This window comes from Macaca nemestrina, chromosome 4 (genome assembly GCF_043159975.1).
Source record: "Macaca nemestrina isolate mMacNem1 chromosome 4, mMacNem.hap1, whole genome shotgun sequence".
Lineage (NCBI taxonomy): Eukaryota > Metazoa > Chordata > Mammalia > Primates > Cercopithecidae > Macaca > Macaca nemestrina.
In genome coordinates, this window is record NC_092128.1 from 100,461,934 (window position 1) to 100,475,035 (window position 13,102).

General features: G+C 47.7%; 1 protein-coding gene across 3 annotated transcripts in view; it reads right to left on the minus strand.

The window, feature by feature from the left end:
- Nucleotides 1-1,480: 1,480 nt before the first annotated feature.
- LOC105475795 (secernin 1) overlaps nucleotides 1,481-13,102 on the minus strand; it is a 72,372-nt gene continuing 60,750 nt past the window's right edge. For all 3 annotated transcript variants that reach the window (XM_011731312.3, XM_011731310.3, XM_011731311.3), the window contains 2 exons: nucleotides 8,127-8,307; nucleotides 1,481-5,502 (listed from right to left, as the gene is read on the minus strand). In XM_011731312.3, the coding sequence (XP_011729614.1) occupies nucleotides 5,344-5,502; nucleotides 8,127-8,307 (340 nt within the window). In that variant the 3' untranslated portion in view covers nucleotides 1,481-5,343. The remainder of the gene's footprint in view (nucleotides 5,503-8,126; nucleotides 8,308-13,102) is intronic.

A 13,102-nucleotide genomic window follows, 5' to 3' on the forward strand; every position in this document is an offset into this window, starting at 1 on the left:
CAAGAGACATGAAACACATTCTCTCTCACGGCCCTCAAAAGGAACCAACCCTGCAGACGCCTTATTCCTGGGACGTCTGCGCTCCAGAACTGGGAACCAGGAAATTTCTCCTGGTTATGCTGCCCAGTTTGTGGTACTTTGTGACGGCAGCCCCGGCAAAAGAATACAGGCTCTGTCACCCAGAGCTGTGCAGGAGGGTACAATGTTTATGAAAAGAGAACTGGGAATAAAATTTCAGAATTAGCAGTGCCTTGTCATGTAAACAGAGCAGTCATCTACCCTGACCTTGAAACAGGTCACTCACTACAGGTGACTAAGTCCTATCTTCACGAGCAAGACAGTCAGTTGCGTTTTGCCTGTCACAGTGGAGAGAGAGTCATGGAAAGCAAGCTGGCATTTCTGGGTCACAGGAGTGGAGAGAGCTGGCTTTTTCCCCAAGTGGCATCCTCTCCTGTTGTGGCATTGCTAACGCCTTGGAATCAAGATGCCTGGTACAGAGAGTACCAGCCACTCTGATGATCTAGACTTCCATTCTAGTAACTATGGTAAAATACACATAAAGTCTACCATCCTTACCATGTTTAGTGTTTAATTTATTCGTGTTGTGTACATTCATATTGTTGTACAACCGTCACCACCATCCCTCTCCATAACTCATCTTGAGAAACTTTCTGAAACACTATACTCATTAAACAGTAACTCCCAATTTCTCCCCCACACCAGCCCGAGCAACCACCCTTCTAATTTCTGTCCCTATGATTTTGACTGCTCTAGGTACCTCATCGAAATGAAACCATATAATATTCATGACTGGTTGATTTCACAGAGCATAACATCCTTAAGGTTCATCCATGTTGTAGCATGTCAGAATCTGCTTCCGTTTTTTTAAAGGATGAATAATATTCCATTGTATGGATATAACACATTTTGTTTCTCCATTCTTCCATCTGTGGATACTTGAGTTGCTTCCAGATTTTCGCACTGTGAATAGTGCTACTATGAACATAGGTGTGCAATCCTCTCTTCCAGACCCTACTTTCAGCTCTGTTGTGTATACCCAGAAGTGGGATTGCCCGATTACAGGGTAGTTCTATTTTTAGTTTTTTGAGCAACTCCATACTGTTTCCCACGATGGATGCACTGTTTTACATTCCCACCAACAGTGCATAAGGGTTCCAATTTCTCCACATCCTCACCCACATTTGTTATTTTCTGGTTGTGTTTTTTGTTGTTGTTGTTGTTGTTGTTGTTTTTGATAGTAGCTATCCTGATGAGTGTGAGGTGATACTTTGTTGTGGTTTTATATTTAAAGACTGAATTTACCCACAGAACATTACATAATGCAAGAAACTGCTGAACTGACTGTTTACTGAATATTCCAGCCAGAAAAATATATCTCTTCTCATACATCTTCTATGTTGTGACTGAGGCCCACATTTATCTATGAGACACAAAACAGAAGAGGCCACTCCACTGGATGTTAATTTCAGTTTTTTTTTATTGTATGCTTGATGCATTTAGAGACAATTCCAAGGGCAAGCACTGGATAGGGATATTATCTGCTTTGTAGATATTTGTACAAAAGACTGTTAAGACTACATGGGCAGTTCCTACTGCAGGAAACAGAATGATTTTTTCTTTTTTTTTTTTTTTATTATTCCCTGCCAATAGCATTTTCCGTCTAACACATTTAAATTCTCACAACATAATTGCAAACATGTACATATTGGTTCCCACGAGAAATCTGCAGGTGACATTTGGGCATGTTTGGAGTCAATCAGATAAAGCACATTATGACAGAAACCATAAGAGGGGAGCTGGGACCTGGGACCTGGGACTGTGCAGAATGAAAAGCCACGGCTACGGGAAGCATAAGCTTGTGCTGCAACAGCACATGCACATTACCTGCCACTCCTGGCCCTCCACGGAGCATGCCCAGCGAGGGCGCCTCCTCCCTCCCTCCTCCACGTGCTTCCTTCCTAAGGCTGAGAGCTCAACTGAAGACCTTCCTCAATAAACGACAGAGGGCTCTTCAGTCAGCAATGCAGTTAGTGGTTTCATGACAGACACACTGGTCCCACCCGGCTTCCCTGCAGAACCAGCCAGAGCTGTATAACACCTGTACCAATGTGGGATGACATCAGCTAGGAAGCAAAGTAATTTGCCTGGTTGATGATTACTTTTTATACCTAATGATTCACCCAGTAGTAAGGATCCCCACAGCTAAGATCTAATGGGCAAATACCTGCTCTGTTAGTTTATAAGAAAGACTCGTTCTAATAACACCGGGTCTTATGTTATTGGGCACCAAGGAATCTCCGTAATTTCGATTATATCTTTATTCTACCTAAAGTTTCAAAGCACCTCCAAGAATGAAAGGGTACTATTTCTGCTTTGCTAATTTACTCCTGCCAGAGCTTCTGTCCTTGAATATGAGGGCTATTTTCACCTATAGTCAATCCCATCTATTAGACAAGACTAGCTAGCTTATGTTTGGTTATAGGGCAAGGGAGTGGGGGAGAGATTCTGTCCTTTCTGGACATGGCTTCTTTCTGCACAAGCATGCTCAGCCCCCACCCCAGTCTGAAAAGATACACAAAGGGTCTCCTAGGAAGCTACTTATACACTGTGACCCTTGAACATAATTTTTGCATTTCATCTTGAATATTCATGTCCCCCATACTGCCTTCAGAAAAACAATCCCTGGTCAACAAATTATTCATGTAACAAGCATTTTTCCAAAGCAAAATCTGTTGGGAACATTTAAAAATGAACATTCCTCACCATAACAGCCTGCTCGAAACCCAACAACCTATTTCCAGTTGTTACTATAAGTACATAAAATCCCTAAAAGTAAGCGCAGCCACATCAGCAGATTCTCTGCTCTCTTCTTCTCTTTCTCCACCCATTCCAATGCACAACTGTCCACCGCACTTAGAGACCCCTTCCAGACCCGATGGGAGCTGCCACGCCCCTTTTTACTTTTGCCAGGCTGTGCCATGCCCTCTAGTGGTAGGACTAGGACATCACAATTGTGGTGTAGAGTATTAGCATTAGCCAAGACAGCCCTCAATTAGGGCTGCCTTCTTTAAGAAGCTTGACCAAGGTCCATTCCCCTAACAGAAGTAGCCATTGTGTTTCCCAATGGGTAATGACACAAAGCGGGTAGGGTTATCCATGGCCTTTGGCCCATAGAAATGAAACGAGGCTTCTATATAATTAATTCTCACTAGACTTCTTTCGGTCAAATTCTGAATCACCTTGGTTATCTCAGACATATTAAACTGATGAGACATTTCATAGTAGGCGAAGGTGAAATCACGCAGTGAAATTTAGAGTGGCTTTCTGCATCATCTTGCTTTACACAGCCACTTGGAACATGGACTTGGGAGGGGAGAGGTACCTACGTCACCCTTGAACCTCACTTCCCCCCCTTAACAGTGATAGAAAGACACTTTTAGAATAGCCACCCCACCTAAAAGGACAGTCTAAATTCACCAACAGTGAAAGCCCAGGCCAAACCTGCGTGAAGCTCTTAGCAGCTACAGGCCACCATTATTGGTTGCCGTTAACTCTGTCAGCTGAAATCATCTTCCCATCGCCCACAATGTGTGGTTAATGATTTTACATACAGAGTTTACAAAACTGCTGAGCAAAAAGCTCATGGCACTCCTATACTCATGCTCTTGGAGAGGTGGTAGAAAAAAAGAATGTGTTCTGATGAAACCTCTGAGCCTCACTGTTCACATCCATGTAACGGGGCTGGGTCCCCTCAAAATCTCATGATACAGCTTCTGGGAAGGAGTTATTAACCCTGTCACTTCCCAGATTGCTGATACTCACAATGTTTCCATTTGCAGATTCCTGCCAAGAATGAGGCGGCAGGATTAGGCCCCACTGGTGCTCTCCCACTAGCTGCTGTATTTACGTACACTTCTGTTCATCATCTCTGCCCATTTCAGGAGTGGCTGAGAGCTTGAATAGGTGGCGGTAAGCTCCCCACCATCACCCCGCGCCCAGTGCAGCTACCCGCCTGAATGAAGGCAGCTCCTGGGACATGTGAGGTGTGAGGAGTTGGGGGGAAGATCCAGGGAAGTCAGCTGCTTTGTATTTGGATTTGTGGGATGTAATGCACTTGGCAGGAAGGGTGGGGCCTGAACTGGTATCCTGCAGAGAAATGCTTCTATATCCATCTGTCACCTCCTTGCCCTCTGTCTTCCCAGTGCTAAGCCCATCTGGTCTTCCTTGCATGCTTTTCTATGCTCTGGTGGTAAGTCAAATCCTTTAAGTGAACCCGACATTGGAAACAAATCAGTTTAATTAAAGTCTCTCTGCTGAGATAATGTAGTGACTGCTAGGATTCCAGCTATTTAACTAGAATCTAAATAGTCAAGAGTCCCTCCTTTTCTTTCCCTCGTGAGCAGAGAGATTCACTGCTCTGTGGGTGGAACTGTGCCATAAGGCCATTCAATCACTCCTGGACTAGCTGTTGGTAACTAGACTGGGAATCATTTCTACACAAGGAATCCTGTGGTGGCTGTGCTGCTGTGTAGGGAGAGCTGCCTCCTGGGACATCCATGCAGGGATTCAGAAGGCCACCAGCATGGCTACCTCTGAATCTCAGAAGTGAATAGGTTCCAGCTAATAAATGATCAGCTGTCCTGTACGTGGAAGCAGCTCTGCAGTCCACCACACGTAAGCACAGTGCACGGAAAATGGGAAGACAGCTTCTTCAGAAGCCCAGGATGTAGGAAGGAGCCAGGACTGGAGAGGGGTCCCTTTCTTCCTTCCCACTGGTCCTGTCCCCCGGAAGACACCTGTGGAGACACTGTGCACCAAAGGCATGCACTCACAGGAGGCAGGGAGGTTCCCTTGGACAACACACACGAGAGCCTTGTGTGTGTGCACAAATGCCTCTTGTTAACCTGAAAGAAATCGCTACTGAGGGAAAGACTAAGACTTCAAAAGAATTTGCTTTTCCCGCCAACTCGGCACTGTGGAGCCTGCCTTTCAAGGCTTGATGAACTCTAGTCCTCTTGTAAAAGGCTAATGTGTCCATTGCCACTGAAATACAATAATAGCAGCTTAAAATCCACAATTAGTCACACAACCGAACAACAGGCAACGGGATACATGTTACACTGCACGGGAAGGAGACCTACATTGCAGAAGGGGACACTGTGAGATTCAAGGCGGAACACAAGGTAACAGTTTGATCTGGCTTCGGAAAAGGAGGCCACATCTTAACTTTCTCATTTTACTCAAACAGGAGAGTGGTTTGTTTTGCTGGTAATTTAGTAAGGTGGGAAGTCTTAAATAAGAAGGGGAAAGGGAGCGCTTACTTCACTTAAAGAACTTAATCTCTGTGTCAACACAGTCATAGAAAAGGTCCCCCACTTCTGCAGGGTCCAGGGGCCCGGAGCTGGTCAGGATTTCTTCCATGGCTTCCAGGCCTTGCTTCTCCAGCTCCAGCATGGTGCTCCTCAGCTTGCGACCTTGCTCCTGAGGAAGGACACGACAGCTTTAGGTGTCAGCAAAACAGCGGGGGGCATTGCAGCAGACACTGAAAGCCTCTAGGGGGCCAGCTGGCTTCCTGCTCAAGGTCCTGTCCTCCTCACACTCCGTTTCTCACACGACTGCCGCAGGGATTGTTCTAGAATGCCAGTGTGGTTATGTCACTGCCTGACTTAGAACACTTGCACAGCTTCCTGCTGCCTTTAGGACAAAGCTCAGATCCCAGAGTGACACTGAGGGAATGCTTCCCCTGCATCTCCCTACTCCTCAGCTGGACTGAATTCACTGCAGCCCTCTGGCCTCTGATGCTGTCTCGCCCCTGCACAGGTGGCCCTGCCCTCTGGAGGGCCGTCCCCTTCCTCAGCGCTTGGTCGACGTGCACCCATCTTCAGTCTCCTTGCAAAGCCTTTCCTCTTCCCCGCACAGTGCCACACCATTCCCCCTGCCATGGGCGCTGTCTCCCACCTTGTGCTGGCTTGCCTCTGCAGCTGTGGCCCCTTGGATGGGAACCGGGCTCATTTCTATCCTCCAGTGACTGGGAGGGCACTCTCAAAAAATGTTCATCGAATGAAAAAAAACATGGATCAATGAATAAACAGGTGCCATGTCTCTCCCCTGTTCACTCTTTTTCTGAGATGGTGAGTTCACTTCTTCCATGGGACTCACTCATTTACGGCAAATGATAGTGAAAGCTTCCATTTGCCCCACGAGTCCCAGAACTGAGAAGCTGCTCTCACCACCCGCCCACCACTGCGCCATGCAGCGTCCCGTGACTCCACCTGAGAGTCGTTTCTAAATTTCAAAACCCACCAGCCTCAGCAGTCTCATCTCTTTGAACACACAGTCCTTTCTACCTCTTCATTCTAATTAACCAAATATCCACCACACAGCGACAGTTTCCATCTACGTGGGGCTTACGGCCATCCACCAAGAACATAAGCACCGTCAGGAGCTACTGTGGACAGCCCTGGAGAAAGCGCAGTTGAATGCAGTGGCAGCATGCATGCTTGCCATCTTCTGCCAGGCTTTGCAGGCTGGTGGGGAGAAGAGATGTAAAATACCTGGGCGACCTTTACGTGTTTAATGGTCTCTTCTGTGGAAGAGCAGGCCAAGCTCTCAGAAAAGTGAGACAGCCCTTCTCAGAGATGCTGTCTGCATTCATCTGGATGGACTGCTTGGGTTTCCCTCTTGATACCCTTTTTCTATAGTCCACCATGTCAAATGCAAGAGGCTCACCCCATCCACGGCACCAATTTATACAAAAGGTCCTCCTTTCTGGCCCTTCAGGCCAATTTGGACCTACCTATTAAAAGCGGTTACATAAATAGTTGGGGAAAACTGATGTCTAACAAACACATTCCTTCTTCCTCTCTTCAGCAAAATACAGGCTTGAATTTTATATCAAGTCCATCGGGGTGGCTGCTGTGGACACACTGGGTGCTGTGGAACGTGCTGTGGGGGGTTTTCTTGTTTGAATTGATGACTTATCACTTCATTAACCAAAGGTATGGGACTGGGGAGAGCTGCACTTTGAAGGATTACTACTTCTTTTTTAAAACTAGGAATATGAGGCCGGGCGTAGAGGCTCATGCTTGTAATCCCAGCACTTTGGGAGGCAGAAGCAGGCGGATCGCTTGAGCTCAGGAGTTCAAGACCAGCCTGGCCAACATGGTGAAACCCTGTCCCTACTAAAAATACAAAAAAAAAACAAAAAACAAAAACCCTAGGAATACGAGAATATTTTCTAAAACTATGTTTGTACTATGGTAAAACATATGTATTATAACATAAAATTTACCATTTAAAAACTTTAAAACGTACAGTTCAGTGCATTAAACTCATTCACAATGTTGTACGACCAGCACCACCAGCCATCTCCAGAACTTTTTTTTTTTTTTTTTTTTTTTTTTTTTGAGATGGAGTCTTGCTCTGTCACCCAGGCTGGAGTGCGGTGGCCGGATCTCAGCTCACTGCAAGCTCCTCCTCTCGGGTTCCCGCCATTCTCCTGCCTCAGCCTCCCAAGTAGCTGGGACTACAGGCACCCGCCACTTCGCCCGGCTAGTTTTTTGTATTTTTTAGTAGAGACGGGGTTTCACCGTATTAGCCAGGATGGTCTCGATCTCCTGACCTCATGATCCGCCCGTCTCGGCCTCCCAAAGTGCTGGGATTACAGGCTTGAGCCACCGTGCCCGGCCTCCAGAACTTTTTTGAAACAACATATCATTGTATCTTTAAATAAAATGTTGCCAGCAAATACAACTTTTTACCCCTGAAAGTACATAAATAATTTTACACAGTATGTAACAGTTATCCCTACTGTACTGCATATTCCTATTATTCCTATGTAAACAGTAAATGTAGGTAAGATACTCAGCCTGCTGAGTTCCAGAATAACGTGAGAAGGAGAAGCTTTGTCTTATTTGGTTTCAAGAGGCTGGGCAGGAAAATGAACACCAGCTTTCTAGGAAAGGCCCCAGGAACCTGGCCTCTGGGAGGAGCCTGGCCACACTGGATGGGTGGGGGGGGGTCTCGCTTGTCATCTGCTTCCCTGCCTCCTTCCTCGCTGACCTGGCCCGCCCGCCTCCGCCTCCGTGGCCCTCATGCAAGCTCACCTGATCACTTTCGAGGATGGCACGTGCCCACTCGTGGGCTTTGTACAGCTCATGCCGGCGGTCTGGCTTCTCCTGGAACCGAGGCTCCTTTTTGGCAGGGTCGTCATCCCCAAAACAGGGAGACTGTGTCTTGGGGACAAGTTTTACGTCATCCACAAAGATGAAAGGCTTGAATATGGATCTGGAGAGGAAGGAGAGACACTTCAGCCAGGCAGAGGTTGGGACCCAGGAACACCCAGAGACTATCCTTTTATTCAGCAAACATTGCCCAAGCCAACTTGTGGGAGGTGGTGGGTAGTGGGTGTGGGTGATGGGTGGGAGGTGGTGGGTGGTGGGTGTGGGTGATGGGTGGGTGGGTGGTGGGTGATGGGTGTGGGTGATGGCTGGGTGGGTGGTGGGTGGTGGGTGTGGGTGATGGGTGGGAGGTGGTGGGTGGTGGGTGTGGGTGATGGCTGGGTGGGTGGTGGGTGGTGGGTGTGGGTGATGGGTGGGTGGGAGGTGGTGGGTGGTGGGTGTGGGTGATGGGTGGGTGGGTGGTGGGTGGTGGGTGTGGGTGATGGGTGGGTGGGAGGTGGTGGGTGGTGGGTGTGGGTGATGGGTGGGTGGGAGGTGGTGGGTGGTGGGTGTGGGTGATGGGTGGGTGGGTGGTGGGTGGTGGGTGTAGGTGATGAGTGGGTGGGTGGGTGCCAGGAGAGACATAACTGCATGTTTTAGTCGCTATTTTAGTAAAACTAGCAGTCATTTACAAGCTGCAAATTCCTCTACTTACAGTAAAGAGACATCAAAACAGACTTCCTTTGTTCTGAACCATTTGAGAGGACTCTTTTAGCAATAAAAAGTGAGGCAAACAGTGTTCTGAGAAACGGTGCAAGGAGCCATCTAGCTGAGCAAGAGGTTTGCCTTTTTTTTTTTTTTTTTTTAAAACTGTGGTCTGAGAAGGAGCCTCCAAGAAAGGAAGGGTCTTTTGGTTTGGATTTGTTTTTAGTTTCTTCTGAGGTTCTACCTTACTGAAAAATCTATGGACTATCTCTGACAGACCCAAGGAGGGCACAGAGTAAGAAAGATGACAGAAGAGGCCTTGGAGGGTGCGCACCACACAGAAGTCCGGTTGTGTGAGAGAGCTAGCACAGGGCACAGCAGGTAGCTAATGCCCTCCGGCTCTCTTCAATTCAGTTCTCAGGCAGGATGGATGTTATCTTCAGGAAAATGGCTGTGCGCATGCCTGCATGTGTGTGTACTTGTGCAAGTCTAGGACACATCACCACACACACACACACACACACACACACACACACACACACACGAGAGCCATGCATATAAACAGCTGTGGCCTGGGATCCCAGGCCAACCGGGTGAGGGCCCAATACAGCTGACTGTAACACCGGGGAGACAGACTTATCCCACCCTCCCTACACCCAGAGGAAACACTGCTGGATGAGAGGGCTGCTCCCAGCAGGCATGGGCACCTCTGGGTCCCAAGGATTGCCTGTTTTCAGCTGTACCATGCGGCAGCACCTGCAATAACAGCAGGAGAGAAGGAACTCCCCATACGTGCCCCATATGCACAGGCTAGATTTGTCAGATTTGGACATTTTTTTCTCCTCTCAACAGGTGCACTGTGGCTCATCCCGGGTACCTCAAGTGGGCTAGAGGTGAGCTAAGATGTTGATTCCCTCAGCTCTGGGGCATCTGGGGCTCGAGGAAGCCAGGGCAGCCTTGCCAGTGTGCCACACAGGTATTAATATTTTCAGGTACGGGCCAGGTGTGGTAGCTCACACCTGTAATCCCAGCGTTTTGGGAGGCTGGGGAAGGCAGATCACTTGAGGTCAGGAGTTCGAGACCAGCCTGGCCAACATGGTAAAACCCCGTTTCTATTAAAAATTTTTTAAAAATTAGCCAGATGTGGTGGAGTGCTCCTGTAATCCCAGCTACTCAGGAGGTTGAGATGGGAGAATCGCTGGAACCTGGGAGGCAGAGGCTACAGTGAGCCAAGATCATGCCATTGCACTCCAGCCTGGGTGACTGAGCGAGACTCTGTCTCAAAAACAAACAAAACAAACAAACAAAACTATATTCAGGTATGCCATGACCTGAAAAGGGACTGGGAGCCAGTAACCCTTGCTACCCAATTTTGTTCTTGGACTTGCAGCAACAGTATTGGCTACAGAACCTCAGGCCCCACCCTGTCCTGCTGAATCAGAATCTGCATTTTTAACAAGATCCCTGTGGATTCATGACATATCCAAGTCTGAAGAGCACTACTAAAAACACAACAGTAATGAGATGTACTCTCTTAGGTTAGCTTCCTGATGTTGCCATGGGACAGGAGTCTCAAGTGAGAAAAGAAAGACACTGATCACAATATGCAAAATTGGGGCCCAGACTAATTTAATTTCAGTATTAAAAGCAGTAAGACCTTCGTACCCCAAGCTGGTGAACTGAGTGGCACTAGTCGAGGACTAGTGTCAAGTACTCTGCTGTTCTCTATAGGTGACGTAAATATAATTGGAGACTGGGCCCATCCTCCGATCCACTGGGAAGCACAAGGCATGCCAGGCTGCACCCACCTGCTCAAAGTCAAGCCCTGCCAAGAACCTTCCCTCCCCAGCCATCATCAAAAGAAGTCCCCCCTAAAGACACAGGGGAACTACCCTTGCACAGAATGAACACACACTTCCACTTCCTACAGCCCTTGAAAATAAATGATTGCTCTACCCCTCCACTGAGTGTTGAATGAATGGCTGTTGAATATGAAAAAGGAATTATTGCAAAACATAAAACTGTTTAAACCAATTTTGACTACATGAAATTGAATTCTCTAATTGGTGAGTCAGTTGATTCTGCAAAAGGGCTGCAGATGGAGCGCTCACTGAAAGAGGGCAATGGAGCAGTGGGGAGGAGGAGGGCCAGGAGAGAGCATGCCTAGTCATCCACAACCAGCTGCCTCCAGGCTACCTCTGGGCTCTGACAGCAGGACTGCCTCACAACAGGCAGGCATCCTACCCTTCAGGACCAGACAGCACTAGGGGTTTCCTGGGAAGTCAGTGCACATCACATCAGCAGCATCAGCCTCCTTGGCTGGCACAGAGACCCTTCAGTGGTGGACAGGCCCGCGGCTCCTGCCCAGCAGCCCAGTCAGCTCGGTTCTCATCTTCTCAGCTCCAGGGCCCTGCGCTGGGCAGAACTGGGCAGAGCCAAGACTCCCACCTGGGCTGGTAGGCTTCACAGTGGGACTGGTGCAGGCTCAACACCTGGCAGCCAAGGCAACTGCGACCACACCCTCCAGCGGAGCCCACTGAGCAGGCACCAGACAATGCTACTTCATTCAATCCCCATGCCACTCCAAAGCCCACTCCAAACCCAATGGGAGCGGTATCTTCATCAGGAAACCTGCCATTTCACCCCTAAAACCTCAGTGCTTCCCTTACTGCGCATCTCAGGTCTCTTCTGACACAGAACCCCTTGGGAAAGCCATGCCAAGAAGTGAGGGAAGGGGACAGCCTGGCAGCACCGCTGGGCGGAGCTACCTCCCGCAGAGGAGGGCAGGTAACTGGGCTGGGACTTGGAACGGGGGTGTGAGTCCCTGCTCTGCCTCTGACCCACCGTAGGCCCATGGTTTTCCCTCTCTGGCTCTCGTCTGACTACAGTGATCTCAACAGTCCCTCCCAACTTCTACAACTAGTTTATTTCTATTTCTGTCATGAAGCTTGTAAACTGGTGATGCCAGCTTCAGTAAGCTCATGCTAACCACAGTCATGGTCTTCTGTATCCAATAGAGGATAAACGCATAGTAAAAACTCAGAATGCCCTATGTGATGTAACTTTAAAACCCACCCCAAGCTAACTGGAATGGAGAGGTTAAACAATGAGGGTGTCTGGTGGCTTTTCTAAGAGAAGAGATACCATAAGTTTGTCCCTCTTATCTAGCCATTTTAGTTTAAAAAGAATACATAATAAATATGAGGAGGTTCCCAAAATATTCTAAAGCAGCCAAAGCTCTCCAAAGATTTTTTCAAAGTTTAATATATTCAACTAATAAAAAATATAAAGCCTAAATGTATTGAGGTGGTTAAAAGCTTGAGATTGAATAAATTATATAACTAATAAATAAGGATATCTAAAAAATAACTACATAAAATATTAACAAAAATTATAGATGATAATAATTGCAATATTAATATTTGTTTAAACCAGGATGTGGAAATTATCTATAATTCAGGCTTCATCATTTGTGTCTATGTACCCAGAAAAGGGGAACGGGGGTAACTCAGTGGTTCCCAAATGTTTTGATTTCTTGCCAATCTTTACAGAAAATCACACTTAGAATTCCAAATAGATAAGGAGATACTCTGACATTTTCCCACAGGTGAGCCACAGATGGTAGCTTCTTAAATGCTACTTGAATTAATAAAAGCCCATTAACAGATACACCCACTGTCTCCACCACATACAATTAGCAGATACACCCAACCGTGTCCAGCCCACCTGACCAGGATGGGGCCCACTGCATCACATGCACGGGATGCCCCTGAGTGTCCCGTGGACGGCTTGGATGCGGAACACAACTGAAAAGGCTCCAGAAGGCTGATTGCGCCTCTGTCCTCAGGGCTGACTCTCAGACCGACCTTCGGAAAAGTCACCAAACCCTGGGTTGGGAATTTGCCCCAGTCACTCAGCCTTCTGTGGTGTGGTGTGACAGGAATACAAGCTGATGGGCCCAAAGGACAAAGTGCTTCCAATGGTGAGGCGCAGCCCAGCAGCCAGTTCATGAGGAGGTTCAGAGCTGGCTGAGCTACTTTAAAGGGATCTTGTGAGGGGCAGTTAAACTAATGAGACCACGAGCAACACTAAAGGAAGCCTCCCTTCAGCCTTCAGCTCTCACGAAGACGAATCTAAGGGCTGAGGCACACAGTCCCATGACATGATGCACAGCGTGGCCATGTAAGCTCCGCTGCAGAGATCTGCAGAATTTTAGC